This window comes from Hemibagrus wyckioides, linkage group LG03, assembly GCF_019097595.1.
Source record: "Hemibagrus wyckioides isolate EC202008001 linkage group LG03, SWU_Hwy_1.0, whole genome shotgun sequence".
Taxonomy (NCBI): Eukaryota; Metazoa; Chordata; class Actinopteri; order Siluriformes; family Bagridae; genus Hemibagrus; species Hemibagrus wyckioides.
Genome location: NC_080712.1, coordinates 14,591,138 through 14,612,087, shown reverse-complemented (window position 1 = coordinate 14,612,087; position 20,950 = coordinate 14,591,138). Strand labels below are relative to the sequence as shown.

The following is a 20,950-nucleotide window of genomic DNA, read 5'->3' as shown; positions in this document are numbered from 1 at the left end:
CAGATGATTCATCCCCAGCCCAAGATCTTGTGATATCCCTGAAAAACTCTCTGATCCCCCCTTCGGCCACTGCTCACAACCTTGGGGTAACCATGGACAATCAACTGTTACAATCAACTGTCCTTTTCCTCCCATGTGCATGTTGGTTTCTTCTGTTCAACAGCAGAAGGATTCGGGTATTTTTATCTGCACAGGCTGCTCATGTGTTTGTTCAGTCTCTTGTCATTTCGAGACTGGATTACTGCAACTCTCTACTTGCAGGTCTACCTTTGAATGCAATTCATCCTCTGTAAATGATCCAAAATGCAGCTGCACAATTTATTTTCAACATGCCTAAGTTCTCACACACCACCCCACTGCTGCGCTCCCTCCACTTGCCCCACTATGTCTCAGGGTACAAGGTACACATCTAGACTCTTCTCTATTCCGGCACCGAGGTGGTGGAATGAACTTCCTCTAGATGTCCGTACAGCTGAGTCACGAGACACTCAAACCAGCTTTTTTTTCTGTTTGTTCTATATATTGTAGGATGCTGTCTGGAAGTCTGTGACCTATTGAACCAATGTTTTATTATTCATTTATTCATTGACAGAGACGTCAAACCACTTATGCACATCTCTCTAGCAGATAAAAGCATCTGCCAAATGCTAGAAATGTACATGTAACAAAAACCAGTTTTCTCACAACATAATTGCATCGCGAGAAAATCTCATCCATTGTGAATGTTTCTGGTGTATATCATGGTTTATGTGCCTCCTTCTCAAGTGCCAGACACTTATGTGAAGGTTATAGAGTTTTGAAATTTTTAAAACAAAGAAAGTAAATGTTCAATACCTGGAATACTGATAATAATTATGATGATGAACATGGAAACAAAAAATAAATAAAAATTATTCTAAATTTTATCCAATCTTGTATTATGGTCATCCTTTGTTTATTTTCTTATGTGCAGCCAATTTATATCCTGCCTGTCTTCTAATTATTGTAGTTTCATTTATATGCTTAAAAAGTGTGGAACCACATGATTAAAAAAAGCTCAAAATCAGTGTAGTATACAGTAAACATACTCTTTATTGAGATCATGTGTTCTGTTAACTCTTTACAAGTTTAGTAAATCTCAAGCTGGTGCAGTGCTGACAGTAATCAGGTTGTGAGTATGTACAATATAGAAAATAAACACTGAAATTATTTGAAATTATTAGCATTTCCAGCTTTGCTCAATTTCCTTCCTAACTGGTTCAGGCTAAATGTCTGTTCATTTATTCTAAATATGTTTCCTTCTTTGGAAATACAAGAATCATTAAGAGCTCTTTGCAATATACAATAAATGAGAATTGCCTGTAGAATCATTCTTTACTAGATTTTTTTTGATGTACTTTTAATTAACTGACAGTGTTCATTAACCAAAATGTTCTCAAAACAAATAACACTTTATTTTACTCAATCATATCAGCATCAAAATGTTGGACAATTACTCATCTATGTCCTGTAACATGTATTTAGGTCAATAGCACAGATGTATGGATATCCACTTCTACAGTTAGTGTTAGACCAGCCAACTGAAAAAGGTGAAAATACAAAGTTTAGAAACACATTTAATCTGAATTAAATCAGACAATTGATCTGAAAGAAGGGTGTGAGTATATATGAATAAAAGTGGACATGAAAATCAATATTACCATTGTTCCTCATGCCAGCACATGGGTAGCTGGTCACACTGCTCAGTGAGTACCAGTTACTGTAGTAGAACCGAGCTGTGTCAGCCCACAGCCATGATCCCTAGACAATACACAATCATATGTCTTACAGACCAATAATATCAATAACACAGAAACACAAATGATTAAATAATTTTTTATTACAATTAAGATGCCAATTAGAGGCCATTGTGATATATAAGTGTATTACCTGGAAGTTGTAAGCACCAATCCAAGCATATGATAGACCAGCCATTTCCAGCAAATTCTGCAGGAATTTATGTTCCCCAATATTGTGTACAGATGCCAGTCGTGACTGTTCAGCTACACACTGTGCCTATGAGACAGAAAAAAGAAAAGAATGTCTAAAAATGATCAGAGATTGTTCTCAGAAAACATTTCCTTTTTCTTTGCCATTTCCCTCCTTGATTTATTTGCAGCAAATCTTAAAATTCCTATTCTTTATTTTGTTGTTTTTAATTTTAGAATTAAGATATTTACCTCAGCATTAAGCCAGGACAGACTTGACCTCATGAGTCGAAAGCAACGTGAATTATATTTAATCCATCCATGTGGACAGAAGCCTGACTTAACTGTGGACAATAATACACATCTCAATTCCAATCATTCTTTATTTTTACTGGTTTAATAGAATTTACAGCAAAAAAACTTTTTATGTGATTAGACATTTTAATTAACCTTTAATTAACTGTGTTAATAAAGTTACCTTCAGCAGCATCTGCTTTGAGAGCTTCCTCTTTATCCTCAACTGAAAACACAAGTGATAATGTATGATTACAATCTTGTTGATGGCTCCCGCTGGACTGCAGATGTCTTTATAGAAAAAAGCACCAATATACTGACCTGCATCAACCAACTCCTCTACAGCCAGTTCAGTAGTTTCCTCTATAGGAATTAACCAAATTACCAAATAACCATATCTTATTAAAAACATTATATCAAATGTTTACATAAGTATAAATAAATAAATAAATATATATATATATATATATATATATATATATATATATATATATATTTATATATGAAAACCAATTTATGTATTCTTTCTTTTTCAAGAAAATACCAAAAGCTTCCACTGCCATAGTAGTATCAATAACAATAACAATAACAATAACAATAATAACAATAATAATAATAATAATAATAATAATAATAATAATAATAATAATAATAATAATAATAATAATAATAATGATAATAATGACAAAATAGTCATTCTTATTAAGGTATTTCTTTACATCCCAGAGTGTTCACTGTTGGTGGTCACTAACCTGGAAGTTCCTGTTCTTGCTCAGTTCCAGTCTCATTGGCTGCAGCTGCAAAAACATCATGAATGTCACTTTACAAATAACATTACACAAGTTACAATGATTAATAAAACATCACCACTCAACAATTAGTATTTTCTTACTGCTCACCTGTGGCAGTCCTCAGTGTAAAGGCAGCACACAGCAGCACACACACAATCCAAACCTTCATGATGATGGTGATGACTGTCACTAGATGGAAAATTAAAATAAATAAAAATTATTCTAAATCACATCTAAATTAAACAATTCCGGTTCTACATGCAGTAAGTTCCTGGTGCAGCTTATTTTCGAATGAAAACACATGTCAAAGTTAATAAGAAAGAGACAGAGAATGTACCAATTTTTTTGGTCTCAGCTTGTATCTGTCTGGCAGAAGTCAAGAGTAATCTGTTCCTTGAGATTCCCCGTGTGCCATTTATACCAATCCACACCAGGAAATGTCACTCTATGACTATGTTCCTGCTACTCTTTTATGGTTTACAGTAATTTCATTTAAAAAAACTGATCATAGATTACTGCCTCTGGTTAAAGTGTTAGATAGATAATGATAGTGATAGATTTTCTATGTTGTCGACTGTGCAACAGGATACAGTGTGATTTAATAAGCTACCAAAACACCTACACTCAGATGATAAGAACTGCTACATGCTATTAATGTGCAATAAACCTGGCCTGAAATTGGCTCAAATGTTCAAAGTTTAAATCACCTACAGGAAGCTCTAGAACTTTACAACAACAACAACAACAATGAGATTCATGTAAGCTGTATAATATTGTCATTAATGATCTTCACTTCACTTCAACCATCTTTATGGTTCCTGTACAAAATCTGTTTACTATAAATTGTTAAACATTAAATACACAAATACATTTTACAAATAAATCAATATGAATATTTTTGTGCATTTAATAATTACTTATTTAATTGCTACATTTTTATTTCATGTACTTCCATTTGTTGAAAATTTTACATAACAGTTTACAATATGTTCAATTCTGATAGATGATTTCATTAACATTTTTGCTCGGCCAGCAGAAAAAGTTTCTAAAGAAACCAAAACAACAAGAAGTACTGAGATTTTATATAGTGAACACAGACAAGTGAAGTGATACAAATAGTGAAATTTAGCAGTGTTCGCAATAAGCAAGGTCACTTAGGGCCCCACAGAATCAGGGGGCCCCATCAAAATCCCAGAAGCCTATATGAATCAAATAAATTTAAATATAACATTTTAATCGCATACACTGTTCCATCATGAAGTTTTAACGTTATTATTCTATCTGCATGAATGCAGGCAGTCCCTATCATGGCTTAGAGTGGATCATTTAATACTGAGCATGATTGAGCAGTTCTGCTTTGCTCTGGCCAGAGTTAGAGAAAGTTACAGCTGAGTGTATAAATTAACAGTTCAAATCAAAGGAAAATATTTCCCAAGTTAATAGCAATAGCTGGTGATTCACACACAGTAACTACTACCTTGACATGAAAATAGTGATAAATAATGAGAGTGATAGATTTTATTTGTTGACTTCTATACAACAGGAAACAATGTGATTATGTAAGCTACCAAAAGACCTACTCTCAAATGATAAAAACTGCTATTAAAATGCAGTAAAACTGCACTGAATTTAACTGGAGTTGAAATGTAAATCACATACAGGAAGCTGTGGCACTTTACAATAACAATAATGAGATTCCTGTTAGCTGTCTAATATTGTCATAATGATCTTCATCTATCTTTATTGTTCCAGTAAAAAGTCTGTGTAGTGTACATTGTTAAACATTGATAACACAAACACATTTTCCAAATAAACATATTCATGTTTATGTGCATTGAATATTTACTTAATCTAATTGTTACATTTTATAATTCATGCACTTCCAAAGCATATAATGTGTTTAAATATTATCCGAAGTACTCTGTAATATTCAAAATTCTTATGGACAATTTTATTAAATTTATGCTGATATGACTGAAAACTTCAGGTAATCCTCTAGGCGTTATGTAAGGTATAATGCCTGATGGTGCCTGCTATTATTTTAGCAATAGAAGCTAGAGTGCTGCTGTAGTGAATAAATGTACTGAATATCAGTACGGCTATAGGCACTTTTACATTTATGGCATTTGGCAGGCGCCATGTTTTAAAACCGAAGTACAAAAGTGCTTTGACGTCTCTATCAATGAATACATCAGTTGCAGTTCACTAGAACACAGAGTAAGGATACAATCAGTCTAAAAACTCTGTTGGGAGGAAATATCCTTGCTGATAATCACTGCAACAGCACAATTGCATAATGCAGTATTCCTGTTATAGAGCAGCTCCTTAAACAAGAATTTAATAATGAGTAACTGAGATTGAGTCACAATATGGCAAAATGTTTGGTTTATAATTTTTAATTTTAACAGGAGAAAAACCAAACAACTCTTAGTAGAACTGGAAATATATGCAGCGAACACAAACATGAGGAGTATACAGTATACATACTCTTTATTAAGATTATGTGTTCTATGACTGCTCTTTACAAGTTTAGTTTATCTCAAGCTGGTGCAGTGCTGACAGTAATCAGCTTGTGGGTATGTGCAATAAGGAAAGTAGACACTGAAATTATTTGAAATGAATCTGTCAAACGTTTCTGATTTATTGCATGGTAAAGAAATACTAAATAATCTGTGGTACTAAACTGTAACCTCTGGCAGTTTTTAAGTTTTTAAAACAAAGAAAGTAAATATTCAATAATATTTATGATGATGGTGATGGCTGTAGTTACAAGGAAAAGTAAAATAAATTAAAAACAATGCTTAAAATGTGTATGTTTAGAGTGTGGAAGCACATGATTAAAAAAGATCACAGTCAGCATGGTATACAATAAACATTTTCTTTATTGAGTTTATGTGTTCTGTGAGTGTTAATGGTAACACTTTACAAGTTAAAAGACTTTACTTTAAAGTCTCAAGCTGGTGCATGTTCTTTGTGTGGAGATACAAATATCATTAAGAGCTCTTTGCAATTTACAAAAAATTAGAAATAAATGAGAATTGCCTTTAGGGTCATTGTTTTCTAGATTTTTTAGATTCTTTTTTATTAATTGACTTAAACAGTGTTCATTATTCAAAAAGTTCTCAGAAATAATCACAGTTTATTTTACTCCTAATCATATCATCAGCAAAATGTTATCACTCACTCCTGTAACATGTATTTAGGTCAATAGCACAGATGAATGGATATAAATATCCACAGTTAGTGTTAGTCCAGCCAACTGAAAAAAAGATGAAAATACAAAGTTTAGAAACACATTTAATCTGAATAAAATCAGACAGTAGATCTGAAAAGGGTATGAATATATCTGAATGAATATAGATATGTAAGTTAACAGAAAATAAATATTACCATTGTTCCTCATGACAGCACATGGGTAGCTGGGCACATTGCTCAGTGAGTACCAGTTACTGTAGAAGAACCGAGCTGTGTCAACCCACAGCCATGATCTCTAGACAATACACAATCATATGTCTTACAGACCAATAATATCAATAACACAGGACCACAAATGGTTAAATAATTTTTTTTATTTCATTTCAGATGCCAATCAGAGGCCATTGTGATATATAAGTGTATTGCCTGGAAGTTGTAAGCACCAATCCAAGCGTATGATAGACCAGCCATTTCCAGCAAATTCTGCAGGAATTTATGTTCCCCAATATTGTGTACAGATGCCAGTCGTGACTGTTCAGCTACACACTGTGCCTGTAAGGAAGAAAGAAAAGAAAAGAATGCCTATAAATGATCAGAGATTGTTCTGAGAAAACATTTCTCTTTTTCTTTGACATTTCCTTCATTAATTTATTTGCAGCAAATCTTAAAATTCCTATTTTTTATTTTACCATGTTTAATTTTATAATTCTGACATTTACCTCAGCACTGAGCCAGGACACACTTGACCTCATGAGTCGAAAGCAACGTGAATTATATTTAATCCATCCATGTGGACAGAAGCCTGACTTAACTGTGGACAATAATACACATCTCAGTTCCAATCAAATTCTATTTTCTATTGGTTTAATAGAAATTACTGCAAAAGTTCTGTTTGATCGAACATTTTAATTAACTTGTTTACCTTCAGCAGCATCTGCTTTGAGAGCTTCCTCTTTATCCTCAACTGAAAACACAAGTAATAATGTATGATTACAATGTTGTTGATGGCTCCCACATGTGTGGGATTTCGTGTGTGTGTTTTCGTACAAAAGAAAAAAAGATACTACTGTAAATAATTTAACAGCCATATAAGAATACAAATATGTACAAGACCAACCACCAAAAGCATGAAATATTGAAGACTGGCTTCACTACACTCGTTAATTGTGTGCTTATCAATTAAAACCCATTTTAAGTCTCTGGTGTAAACAGTAAACCTATTTACTAGATTTAATTATAAATATTTATTAATAGTATTAATAATAATAATAATGAGTGGTAGAAGATATTTTGCAAATCATCTTATCCAATCCTACCACCTACCCACTGATCCAATCTCTTTCACTATTCTCCAGACCATCTCGCAAGACCTCCTGCCCTTCATCATCACAGTCATCAATGGATCCTTAGCATCTGCCTAAGTACCAACTACCTTCAAGAGAGCAAGGTATATCCCCATCCTGAAGAAAGCTGCTCTGGATCCCTCAGACATCAGCAACAACAGACTGGTATTGCTTCTATCCTTTCTTTCCAAAATTCTTGAATGCATTCATTTTAATCAACTGTCCCATTATCTCTCGCAGAACAATGTCCAAGAATCAGTACTTGGTCCTCTCCTATTCTCCCTCTATACTCACTCTCTTGCAAGGTTATATCCTCACATTGGTTCTCTTACCACTGCTATGCTGATGACACTCAACTTATCTTCTCCTTCCCTCCCTCAGATACCATGGCTTCTGTTTGGATCTCAGCATGTCTGGCAGACATATCATTGTGGATGAAACTCAATCCCAGCAAATCTGAACTGCTGGTCATCCCATATGATTCATCCCCAGCCCAAGATCTTGTGATATCCCTGAAAAACTCTCTGATCCCCCCTTCGGCCACTGCTCACAACCTTGGGGTAACCATGGACAATCAACTGTTACAATCAACTGTCCTTTTCCTCCCATGTGCATGTTGGTTTCTTCTGTTCAACAGCAGAAGGATTCGGGTATTTTTATCTGCACAGGCTGCTCATGTGTTTGTTCAGTCTCTTGTCATTTCGAGACTGGATTACTGCAACTCTCTACTTGCAGGTCTACCTTTGAATGCAATTCATCCTCTGTAAATGATCCAAAATGCAGCTGCACAATTTATTTTCAACATGCCTAAGTTCTCACACACCACCCCACTGCTGCGCTCCCTCCACTTGCCCCACTATCTCTCAGGGTACAAGGTACACATCTAGACTCTTCTCTATTCCGGCACCGAGGTGGTGGAATGAACTTCCTCTAGATGTCCGTACAGCTGAGTCACGAGACACTCAAACCAGCTTTTTTTTCTGTTTGTTCTATATATTGTAGGATGCTGTCTGGAAGTCTGTGACCTATTGAACCAATGTTTTATTATTCATTTATTCATTGACAGAGACTTCAAACCACTTATGTACATCTCTCTAGCAGATAAAAGCATCTGCCAAATGCTAGAAATGTAAATGTAACAAAAACCAGTTTTCTCACAACATAATTGCATCGCGAGAAAATCTCATCCATTGTGAATGTTTCTGGTGTATATCATGGTTTATGTGCCTCCTTCTCAAGTGCCAGACACTTATGTGAAGGTTATAGAGTTTTGAAATTTTTAAAACAAAGAAAGTAAATGTTCAATACCTGGAATACTGACAATAATTATGATGATGAACATGGAAACAAAAAATAAATAAAAATTATTCTAAATTTTATCCAATCTTGTATTATGGTCATCCTTTGTTTATTTTCTTATGTGCAGCCAATTTATATCCTGCCTGTCTTCTAATTATTGTAGTTTCATTTATATGCTTAAAAAGTGTGGAACCACATGATTAAAAAAAGCTCAAAATCAGTGTAGTATACAGTAAACATACTCTTTATTGAGATCATGTGTTCTGTTAACTCTTTACAAGTTTAGTAAATCTCAAGCTGGTGCAGTGCTGACAGTAATCAGGTTGTGAGTATGTACAATATAGAAAATAAACACTGAAATTATTTGAAATTATTAGCATTTCCAGCTTTGCTCAATTTCCTTCCTAACTGGTTCAGGCTAAATGTCTGTTCATTTATTCTAAATATGTTTCCTTCTTTGGAAATACAAGAATCATTAAGAGCTCTTTGCAATATACAATAAATGAGAATTGCCTGTAGAATCATTCTTTACTAGATTTTTTTTGATGTACTTTTAATTAACTGACAGTGTTCATTAACCAAAATGTTCTCAAAACAAATAACACTTTATTTTACTCAATCATATCAGCATCAAAATGTTGGACAATTACTCATCTATGTCCTGTAACATGTATTTAGGTCAATAGCACAGATGTATGGATATCCACTTCTACAGTTAGTGTTAGACCAGCCAACTGAAAAAGGTGAAAATACAAAGTTTAGAAACACATTTAATCTGAATTAAATCAGACAATTGATCTGAAAGAAGGGTGTGAGTATATATGAATAAAAGTGGACATGAAAATCAATATTACCATTGTTCCTCATGCCAGCACATGGGTAGCTGGTCACACTGCTCAGTGAGTACCAGTTACTGTAGTAGAACCGAGCTGTGTCAGCCCACAGCCATGATCCCTAGACAATACACAATCATATGTCTTACAGACCAATAATATCAATAACACAGAAACACAAATGATTAAATAATTTTTTATTACAATTAAGATGCCAATTAGAGGCCATTGTGATATATAAGTGTATTACCTGGAAGTTGTAAGCACCAATCCAAGCGTATGATAGACCAGCCATTTCCAGCAAATTCTGCAGGAATTTATGTTCCCCAATATTGCGTACAGATGCCAGTCGTGACTGTTCAGCTACACACTGTGCCTATGAGACAGAAAGAAAGAAAAGAATGTCTAAAAATTTCAGAGATTGTTCTCAGAAAACATTTCCTTTTTCTTTGCCATTTCCCTCCTTGATTTATTTGTAGCAAATCTTAAAATTCCTAATCTTTATTGTGTTGTTTTTAATTTTAGAATTAAGATATTTACCTCAGCATTAAGCCAGGACAGACTTGACCTCATGAGTCGAAAGCAACGTGAATTATATTTAATCCATCCATGCGGACAGAAGCCTGACTTAACTGTGGACAATAATACACATCTCAATTCCAATCATTCTTTATTTTTACTGGTTTAATTGAATTTATGGCAAAAAAACTTTTTATGTGATTAGACATTTTAATTAACCTTTAATTAACTGTGTTAATAAAGTTACCTTCAGCAGCATCTGCTTTGAGAGCTTCCTCTTTATCCTCAACTGAAAACACAAGTGATAATGTATGATTACAATCTTGTTGATGGATCCCGCTGGACTGCAGATGTCTTTATAGAAAAAAGCACCAATATACTGACCTGCATCAACCAACTCCTCTACAGCCAGTTCAGTAGTTTCCTCTATAGGAATTAACCAAATTACCAAATAACCATATCTTATTAAAAACATTATATCAAATGTTTACATAAGTATAAATAAATAAATATATATATATATATATATATAATATCAAAATCTTCCACTGCCATAGTAGTATCAATAATAATAATAATAATAATAATAATAATAATAATGATAATAATAATGATAATAATGACAACATAGTCATTCTTATTAGAGTATTTCATTACATCCCAGAGTGTTCACTGTTGGTGGTCACTAACCTGGAAGTTCCTGTTCTTGCTCAGTTCCAGTCTCAGTGGCTGCAGCTGCAAAAACATCATGAATGTCACTTTACAAATAACATTACACAAGTCACAATGATTAATAAAACATCACCACTCATCAATTAGTATTTTCTTACTGCTCACCTGTGGCAGTCCTCAGTGTAAAGGCAGCACACAGCAGCACACACACAATCCAAACCTTCATGATGATGGTGATGACTGTCACTAGATGGAAAATAAAAATAAATAAAAATTATTCTAAAACACATCTAAATTAAACAATTCCGGTTCTACATGCAGTAAGTTCCTGGTGCAGCTTATTTTCGAATGAAAACACATGTCAAAGTTAATAAGAAAGAGACAGAGAATGTACCAATTTTTTTGGTCTCAGCTTGTATCTGTCTGGCAGAAGTCAAGAGTAATCTGTTCCTTGAGATTCCCCGTGTGCCATTTATACCAATCCACACCAGGAAATGTCACTCTATGACTATGTTCCTGCTACTCTTTTATGGTTTACAGTAATTTCATTTAAAAAAACTGATCATAGATTACTGCCTCTGGTTAAAGTGTTAGATAGATAATGATAGTGATAGATTTTCTATGTTGTCGACTGTGCAACAGGATACAGTGTGATTTAATAAGCTACCAAAACACCTACACTCAGATGATAAGAACTGCTACATGCTATTAATGTGCAATAAACCTGGCCTGAAATTGGCTCAAATGTTCAAAGTTTAAATCACCTACAGGAAGCTCTAGAACTTTACAACAACAACAACAACAATGAGATTCATGTAAGCTGTATAATATTGTCATTAATGATCATCACTTCACTTCAACCATCTTTATGGTTCCTGTACAAAATCTGTTTACTATAAATTGTTAAACATTAAATACACAAATACATTTTACAAATAAATCAATATGAATATTTTTGTGCATTTAATAATTACTTATTTAATTGCTACATTTTTATTTCATGTACTTCCATTTGTTGAAAATTTTACATAACAGTTTACAATATGTTCAATTCTGATAGATGATTTCATTAACATTTTTGCTCGGCCAGCAGAAAAAGTTTCTAAAGAAACCAAAACAACAAGAAGTACTGAGATTTTATATAGTGAACACAGACAAGTGAAGTGATACAAATAGTGAAATTTAGCAGTGTTCGCAATAAGCAAGGTCACTTAGGGCCCCACAGAATCAGGGGGCCCCATCAAAATCCCAGAAGCCTATATGAATCAAATAAATTTAAATATAACATTTTAATCGCATACACTGTTCCATCATGAAGATTTAACGTTATTATTCTATCTGCATGAATGCAGGCAGTCCCTATCATGGCTTAGAGTGGATCATTTAATACTGAGCATGATTGAGCAGTTCTGCTTTGCTCTGGCCAGAGTTAGAGAAAGTTACAGCTGAGTGTATAAATTAACAGTTCAAATCAAAGGAAAATATTTCCCAAGTTAATAGCAATAGCTGGTGATTCACACACAGTAACTACTATCTTGACATGAAAATAGTGATAAATAATGAGAGTGATAGATTTTATTTGTTGACTTCTATACAACAGGAAACAATGTGATTATGTAAGCTACCAAAAGACCTACTCTCAAATGATAAAAACTGCTACTAAAATGCAGTAAAACTGCACTGAATTTAACTGGAGTTGAAATGTAAATCACATACAGGAAGCTGTGGCACTTTACAATAACAATAATGAGATTCCTGTTAGCTGTCTAATATTGTCATAATGATCTTCAACTATCTTTATTGTTCCAGTAAAAAGTCTGTGTAGTGTACATTGTTAAACATTGATAACACAAACACATTTTCCAAATAAACATATTCATGTTTATGTGCATTGAATATTTACTTAATCTAATTGTTACATTTTATAATTCATGCACTTCCAAAGCATATAATGTGTTTAAATATTATCCGAAGTACTATATAATATTCAAAATTCTTATGGACAATTTTATTAAATTTATGCTGATATGACTGAAAACTTCAGGTAATCCTCTAGGCGTTATGTAAGGTATAATGCCTGATGGTGCCTGCTATTATTTTAGCAATAGAAGCTAGAGTGCTGCTGTAGTGAATAAATGTACTGAATATCAGTACGGCTATAGGCACTTTTACATTTATGGCATTTGGCAGGCGCCATGTTTTAAAACCGAAGTACAAAAGTGCTTTGACGTCTCTATCAATGAATACATCAGTTGCAGTTCACTAGAACACAGAGTAAGGATACAATCAGTCTAAAAACTCTGTTGGGAGGAAATATCCTTGCTGATAATCACTGCAACAGCACAATTGCATAATGCAGTATTCCTGTTATAGAGCAGCTCCTTAAACAAGAATTTAATAATGAGTAACTGAGATTGAGTCACAATATGGCAAAATATTTGGTTTATAATTTTTAATTTTAACAGGAGAAAAACCAAACAACTCTTAGTAGAACTGGAAATATATGCAGCGAACACAAACATGAGGAGTATACAGTATACATACTCTTTATTAAGATTATGTGTTCTATGACTGCTCTTTACAAGTTTAGTTTATCTCAAGCTGGTGCAGTGCTGACAGTAATCAGCTTGTGGGTATGTGCAATAAGGAAAGTAGACACTGAAATTATTTGAAATGAATCTGTCAAACGTTTCTGATTTATTGCATGGTAAAGAAATACTAAATAATCTGTGGTACTAAACTGTAACCTCTGGCAGTTTTTAAGTTTTTAAAACAAAGAAAGTAAATATTCAATAATATTTATGATGATGGTGATGGCTATAGTTACAAGGAAAAGTAAAATAAATTTTAAAAAATGCTTAAAATGTGTATGTTTAGAGTGTGGAAGCACATGATTAAAAAAGATCACAGTCAGCATGGTATACAGTAAACATTTTCTTTATTGAGTTTATGTGTTCTGTGAGTGTTAATGGTAACACTTTACAAGTTAAAAGACTTTACTTTAAAGTCTCAAGCTGGTGCAAGTTCCTTGTGTGGAGATACAAATATCATTAAGAGCTCTTTGCTATTTACAAAAAATTAGAAATAAATGAGAATTGCCTTTAGGGTCATTTTTTTCTAGATTTTTTAGATTCTTTTTTATTAATTGACTTAAACAGTGTTCATTATTCAAAAAGTTCTCAAAAATAATCACAGTTTATTTTACTCCTAATCATATCATCAGCAAAATGTTATCACTCACTCCTGTAACATGTATTTAGGTCAATAGCACAGATGAATGGATATAAATATCCACAGTTAGTGTTAGTCCAGCCAACTGAAAAAAAGATGAAAATACAAAGTTTAGAAACACATTTAATCTGAATAAAATCAGACAGTAGATCTGAAAAGGGTATGAATATATCTGAATGAATATAGATATGTAAGTTAACAGAAAATAAATATTACCATTGTTCCTCATGACAGCACATGGGAAGCTGGGCACATTGCTCAGTGAGTACCAGTTACTGTAGAAGAACCGAGCTGTGTCAACCCACAGCCATGATCTCTAGACAATACACAATCATATGTCTTACAGACCAATAATATCAATAACACAGGACCACAAATGGCTAAATAATTTTTTTTATTTCATTTCAGATGCCAATCAGAGGCCATTGTGATATATAAGTGTATTACCTGGAAGTTGTAAGCACCAATCCAAGCGTATGATAGACCAGCCATTTCCAGCAAATTCTGCAGGAATTTATGTTCCCCAATATTGTGTACAGATGCCAGTCGTGACTGTTCAGCTACACACTGTGCCTGTAAGGAAGAAAGAAAAGAAAAGAATGCCTATAAATGATCAGAGATTGTTCTGAGAAAACATTTCTCTTTTTCTTTGACATTTCCTTCATTAATTTATTTGCAGCAAATCTTAAAATTCCTATTTTTTATTTTACCATGTTTAATTTTATAATTCTGATATTTACCTCAGCACTGAGCCAGGACACACTTGACCTCATGAGTCGAAAGCAACGTGAATTATATTTAATCCATCCATGTGGACAGAAGCCTGACTTAACTGTGGACAATAATACACATCTCAGTTCCAATCAAATTCTATTTTCTATTGGTTTAATAGAAATTACTGCAAAAGTTCTGTTTGATCGAACATTTTAATTAACTTGTTTACCTTCAGCAGCATCTGCTTTGAGAGCTTCCTCTTTATCCTCAACTGAAAACACAAGTAATAATGTATGATTACAATGTTGTTGATGGCTCCCACATGTGTGGGATTTCGTGTGTGTGTTTTCGTACAAAAGAAAAAAAGATACTACTGTAAATAATTTAACAGCCATATAAGAATACAAATATGTACAAGACCAACCACCAAAAGCATGAAATATTGAAGACTGGCTTCACTACACTCGTTAATTGTGTGCTTATCAATTAAAACCCATTTTAAGTCTCTGGTGTAAACATTAAACCTATTTACAAGATTTAATTATAAATATTTATTAATAGTATTAATAATAATAATAATGAGTGGTAGAAGATATTTTGCAAATCATCTTATCCAATCCTACCACCTACCCACTGATCCAATCTCTTTCACTATTCTCCAGACCATCTCGCAAGACCTCCTGCCCTTCATCATCACAGTCATCAATGGATCCTTAGCATCTGCCTAAGTACCAACTACCTTCAAGAGAGCAAGGTATATCCCCATCCTGAAGAAAGCTGCTCTGGATCCCTCAGACATCAGCAACAACAGACTGGTATTGCTTCTATCCTTTCTTTCCAAAATTCTTGAATGCATTCATTTTAATCAACTGTCCCATTATCTCTCGCAGAACAATGTCCAAGAATCAGTACTTGGTCCTCTCCTATTCTCCCACTATACTCACTCTCTTGCAAGGCTATATCCTCACATTGGTTCTCTTACCACTGCTATGCTGATGACACTCAACTTATCTTTCCTTCCCTCCCTCAGATACCATGGCTTCTGTTTGGATCTCAGCATGTCTGGCAGACATATCATTGTGGATGAAACTCAATCCCAGCAAATCTGAACTGCTGGTCATCCCAGATGATTCATCCCCAGCCCAAGATCTTGTGATATCCCTGAAAAACTCTCTGATCCCCCCTTCGGCCACTGCTCACAACCTTGGGGTAACCATGGACAATCAACTGTTACAATCAACTGTCCTTTTCCTCCCATGTGCATGTTGGTTTCTTCTGTTCAACAGCAGAAGGATTCGGGTATTTTTATCTGCACAGGCTGCTCATGTGTTTGTTCAGTCTCTTGTCATTTCGAGACTGGATTACTGCAACTCTCTACTTGCAGGTCTACCTTTGAATGCAATTCATCCTCTGTAAATGATCCAAAATGCAGCTGCACAATTTATTTTCAACATGCCTAAGTTCTCACACACCACCCCACTGCTGCGCTCCCTCCACTTGCCCCACTATGTCTCAGGGTACAAGGTACACATCTAGACTCTTCTCTATTCCGGCACCGAGGTGGTGGAATGAACTTCCTCTAGATGTCCGTACAGCTGAGTCACGAGACACTCAAACCAGCTTTTTTTTCTGTTTGTTCTATATATTGTAGGATGCTGTCTGGAAGTCTGTGACCTATTGAACCAATGTTTTATTATTCATTTATTCATTGACAGAGACGTCAAACCACTTATGCACATCTCTCTAGCAGATAAAAGCATCTGCCAAATGCTAGAAATGTACATGTAACAAAAACCAGTTTTCTCACAACATAATTGCATCGCGAGAAAATCTCATCCATTGTGAATGTTTCTGGTGTATATCATGGTTTATGTGCCTCCTTCTCAAGTGCCAGACACTTATGTGAAGGTTATAGAGTTTTGAAATTTTTAAAACAAAGAAAGTAAATGTTCAATACCTGGAATACTGATAATAATTATGATGATGAACATGGAAACAAAAAATAAATAAAAATTATTCTAAATTTTATCCAATCTTGTATTATGGTCATCCTTTGTTTATTTTCTTATGTGCAGCCAATTTATATCCTGCCTGTCTTCTAATTATTGTAGTTTCATTTATATGCTTAAAAAGTGTGGAACCACATGATTAAAAAAAGCTCAAAATCAGTGTAGTATACAGTAAACATACTCTTTATTGAGATCATGTGTTCTGTTAACTCTTTACAAGTTTAGTAAATCTCAAGCTGGTGCAGTGCTGACAGTAATCAGGTTGTGAGTATGTACAATATAGAAAATAAACACTGAAATTATTTGAAATTATTAGCATTTCCAGCTTTGCTCAATTTCCTTCCTAACTGGTTCAGGCTAAATGTCTGTTCATTTATTCTAAATATGTTTCCTTCTTTGGAAATACAAGAATCATTAAGAGCTCTTTGCAATATACAATAAATGAGAATTGCCTGTAGAATCATTCTTTACTAGATTTTTTTTTATGTACTTTTAATTAACTGACAGTGTTCATTAACCAAAATGTTCTCAAAACAAATGACACTTTATTTTACTCAATCATATCAGCATCAAAATGTTGGACAATTACTCATCTATGTCCTGTAACATGTATTTAGGTCAATAGCACAGATGTATGGATATCCACTTCTACAGTTAGTGTTAGACCAGCCAACTGAAAAAGGTGAAAATACAAAGTTTAGAAACACATTTAATCTGAATTAAATCAGACAATTGATCTGAAAGAAGGGTGTGAGTATATATGAATAAAAGTGGAAATGAAAATCAATATTACCATTGTTCCTCATGCCAGCACATGGGTAGCTGGACACACTGCTTTGTGAGTACCAGTTACTGTAGTAGAACCGAGCTGTGTCAGCCCACAGCCATGATCCCTAGACAATACACAATCATATGTCTTACAGACCAATAATATCAATAACACAGAAACACAAATGATTAAATAATTTTTTATTACAATTAAGATGCCAATTAGAGGCCATTGTGATTTATAAGTGTATTACCTGGAAGTTGTAAGCACCAATCCAAGCGTATGATAGACCAGCCATTTCCAGCAAATTCTGCAGGAATTTATGTTCCCCAATACTGTGTACAGATGCCAGTCGTGACTGTTCAGCTACACACTGTGCCTATGAGACAGAAAGAAAGAAAAGAATGTCTAAAAATTTCAGAGATTGTTCTCAGAAAACATTTCCTTTTTCTTTGCCATTTCCCTCCTTGATTTATTTGTAGCAAATCTTAAAATTCCTAATCTTTATTGTGTTGTTTTTAATTTTAGAATTAAGATATTTACCTCAGCATTAAGCCAGGACAGACTTGACCTCATGAGTCGAAAGCAACGTGAATTATATTTAATCCATCCATGCGGACAGAAGCCTGACTTAACTGTGGACAATAATACACATCTCAATTCCAATCATTCTTTATTTTTACTGGTTTAATTGAATTTATGGCAAAAAAACTTTTTATGTGATTAGACATTTTAATTAACCTTTAATTAACTGTGTTAATAAAGTTACCTTCAGCAGCATCTGCTTTGAGAGCTTCCTCTTTATCCTCAACTGAAAACACAAGTGATAATGTATGATTACAATCTTGTTGATGGCTCCCGCTGGACTGCAGATGTCTTTATAGAAAAAAGCACCAATATACTGACCTGCATCAACCAACTCCTCTACAGCCAGTTCAGTAGTTTCCTCTATAGGAATTAACCAAATTACCAAATAACCATATCTTATTAAAAACATTATATCAAATGTTTACATAATTATAAATATATATATATATATATATATATATATATATATATATATATATATATATATATATATATATATATATATATATATATATATTTATATATGAAAACCAATTTATGTATTCTTTCTTTTTCAAGAAAATATCAAAATCTTCCACTGCCATAGTAGTATCAATAATAATAATAATAATAATAATAATAATAATAATAATCAATAATAATAATAATAATAATGATAATAATAATGATAATAATGACAAAATAGTCATTCTTATTAGAGTATTTCATTACATCCCAGAGTGGTCACTGTTGGTGGTCACTAACCTGGAAGTTCCTGTTCTTGCTCAGTTCCAGTCTCAGTGGCTGCAGCTGCAAAAACATCATGAATGTCACTTTACAAATAACATTACACAAGTCACAATGATTAATAAAACATCACCACTCATCAATTAGTATTTTCTTACTGCTCACCTGTGGCAGTCCTCAGTGTAAAGGCAGCACACAGCAGCACACACACAATCCAAACCTTCATGATGATGGTGATGACTGTCACTAGATGGAAAATAAAAATAAATAAAAATTATTCTAAAACACATCTAAATTAAACAATTCCGGTTCTACATGCAGTAAGTTCCTGGTGCAGCTTATTTTCGAATGAAAACACATGTCAAAGTTAATAAGAAAGAGACAGAGAATGTACCAATTTTTTTGGTCTCAGCTTGTATCTGTCTGGCAGAAGTCAAGAGTAATCTGTTCCTTGAGATTCCCCGTGTGCCATTTATACCAATCCACACCAGGAAATGTCACTCTATGACCATGTTCCTGCTACTCTTTTATGGTTTACAGTAATTTAATTTAAAAAAACTGATCATAGATTACTGCCTCTGGTTAAAGTGTTAGATAGATAATGATAGTGATAGATTTTCTATGTTGTCGACTGTGCAACAGGATACAGTGTGATTTAATAAGCTACCAAAACACCTACACTCAGATGATAAGAACTGCTACATGCTATTAATGTGCAATAAACCTGGCCTGAAATTGGCTCAAATGTTCAAAGTTTAAATCACCTACAGGAAGCTCTAGAACTTTACAACAACAACAACAACAATGAGATTCATGTAAGCTGTATAAGATTGTTATAAATGATCTTCACTTCACTTCAACCATCTTTATGGTTCCTGTACAAAATCTGTTTACTATAAATTGTTAAACATTAAATACACAAATACATTTTACAAAAAAATCAATATGAATATTTTTGTGCATTTAATAATTACTTATTTAATTGCTACATTTTTATTTCATGTACTTCCATTTGTTGAAAATTTTACATAACAGTTTACAATATGTTCAATTCTGATAGATGATTTCATTAACATTTTTGCTCGGCCAGCAGAAAAAGTTTCTAAAGAAACCAAAACAACAAGAAGTACTGAGATTTTATATAGTGAACACAGACAAGTGAAGTGATACAAATAGTGAAATTTAGCAGTGTTCGCAATAAGCAAGGTCACTTAGGGCCCCACAGAATCAGGGGGCCCCATCAAAATCCCAGAAGCCTATATGAATCAAATAAATTTAAATATAACATTTTAATCGCATACACTGTTCCATCATGAAGTTTTAACGTTATTATTCTATCTGCATGAATGCAGGCAGTCCCTATCATGGCTTAGAGTGGATCATTTAATACTGAGCATGATTGAGCAGTTCTGCTTTGCTCTGGCCAGAGTTAGAGAAAGTTACAGCTGAGTGTATAAATTAACAGTTCAAATCAAAGGAAAATATTTCCCAAGTTAATAGCAATAGCTGGTGATTCACACACAGTAACTACTATCTTGACATGAAAATAGTGATAAATAATGAGAGTGATAGATTTTATTTGTTGACTTCTATACAACAGGAAACAATGTGATTATGTAAGCTACCAAAAGACCTACTCTCAAATGATAAAAACTGCTATTAAAATACAGTAAAACTGCACTGAATTTAACTGGAGTTGAAATGTAAATCACATACAGGAAGCTGTGGCACTTTACAATAACAATAATGAGATTCCTGTTAGCTGTCTAATATTGTCATAATGATCTTCATCTATCTTTATTGTTCCAGTAACAAGTCTGTGTAGTGTACATTGTTAAACATTGATAACACAAACACATTTTCCAAATAAACATATTTATGTTTATGTGCATTGAATATTTACTTAATCTAATTGTTACATTTTATAATTCATGCACTTCCAAAGCATATAATGTGTTTAAATATTATCCGAAGTACTCTTTAATATTCAAAATTCTTATGGACAATTTTATTAAATTTAT

At 33.5% G+C, this 20,950-nt stretch overlaps 5 protein-coding genes and 1 long non-coding RNA gene across 6 annotated transcripts; all 6 read right to left on the bottom strand.

Annotated features, from left to right (window-relative positions):
• Positions 1-1,479: 1,479 nt before the first annotated feature.
• LOC131349371 (ladderlectin-like) lies at positions 1,480-2,803 on the bottom strand. The gene is made up of 7 exons (XM_058384999.1): positions 2,785-2,803; positions 2,562-2,603; positions 2,425-2,466; positions 2,199-2,290; positions 1,909-2,034; positions 1,680-1,779; positions 1,480-1,559 (listed from the first exon to the last, which is right to left on the bottom strand). The coding sequence occupies exons 1-7, from the start codon at positions 2,801-2,803 to the stop codon at positions 1,480-1,482; spliced, it is 501 nt and encodes a 166-aa protein (XP_058240982.1).
• A 184-nt stretch (positions 2,804-2,987) lies between these two features.
• On the bottom strand, positions 2,988-7,586 carry LOC131349365 (ladderlectin-like). Its single transcript, XM_058384987.1, has 7 exons — positions 7,550-7,586; positions 7,149-7,190; positions 6,946-7,037; positions 6,653-6,778; positions 6,422-6,521; positions 6,216-6,290; positions 2,988-3,037 (listed from the first exon to the last, which is right to left on the bottom strand). The coding sequence occupies exons 1-7, from the start codon at positions 7,584-7,586 to the stop codon at positions 2,988-2,990; spliced, it is 522 nt and encodes a 173-aa protein (XP_058240970.1).
• A 1,936-nt stretch (positions 7,587-9,522) lies between these two features.
• Positions 9,523-11,324, bottom strand: LOC131349360 (galactose-specific lectin nattectin-like). Its single transcript, XM_058384975.1, has 9 exons — positions 11,287-11,324; positions 11,058-11,138; positions 10,911-10,955; positions 10,605-10,646; positions 10,468-10,509; positions 10,242-10,333; positions 9,952-10,077; positions 9,723-9,822; positions 9,523-9,602 (listed from the first exon to the last, which is right to left on the bottom strand). The coding sequence occupies exons 2-9, from the start codon at positions 11,116-11,118 to the stop codon at positions 9,523-9,525; spliced, it is 588 nt and encodes a 195-aa protein (XP_058240958.1). The 5' UTR covers positions 11,119-11,138; positions 11,287-11,324.
• Positions 11,325-14,125: 2,801 nt separating this feature from the next.
• LOC131349351 (ladderlectin-like) lies at positions 14,126-15,504 on the bottom strand. Its single transcript, XM_058384964.1, has 6 exons — positions 15,468-15,504; positions 15,067-15,108; positions 14,864-14,955; positions 14,571-14,696; positions 14,340-14,439; positions 14,126-14,208 (listed from the first exon to the last, which is right to left on the bottom strand). Exons 1-6 carry the CDS (start codon positions 15,502-15,504, stop codon positions 14,126-14,128), a joined length of 480 nt encoding a protein of 159 aa, XP_058240947.1.
• A 1,520-nt stretch (positions 15,505-17,024) lies between these two features.
• Positions 17,025-18,346, bottom strand: LOC131349342 (ladderlectin-like). Its single transcript, XM_058384952.1, has 5 exons — positions 18,328-18,346; positions 18,159-18,250; positions 17,869-17,994; positions 17,640-17,739; positions 17,025-17,519 (listed from the first exon to the last, which is right to left on the bottom strand). The coding sequence occupies exons 1-5, from the start codon at positions 18,344-18,346 to the stop codon at positions 17,440-17,442; spliced, it is 417 nt and encodes a 138-aa protein (XP_058240935.1). The 3' UTR covers positions 17,025-17,439.
• A 34-nt stretch (positions 18,347-18,380) lies between these two features.
• Positions 18,381-19,367, bottom strand: LOC131351337 (uncharacterized). The gene is made up of 5 exons (XR_009204375.1): positions 19,324-19,367; positions 19,095-19,175; positions 18,948-18,992; positions 18,522-18,563; positions 18,381-18,426 (listed from the first exon to the last, which is right to left on the bottom strand). It is a non-coding gene; the product is annotated as an uncharacterized LOC131351337 (long non-coding RNA).
• Positions 19,368-20,950: the final 1,583 nt, after the last annotated feature.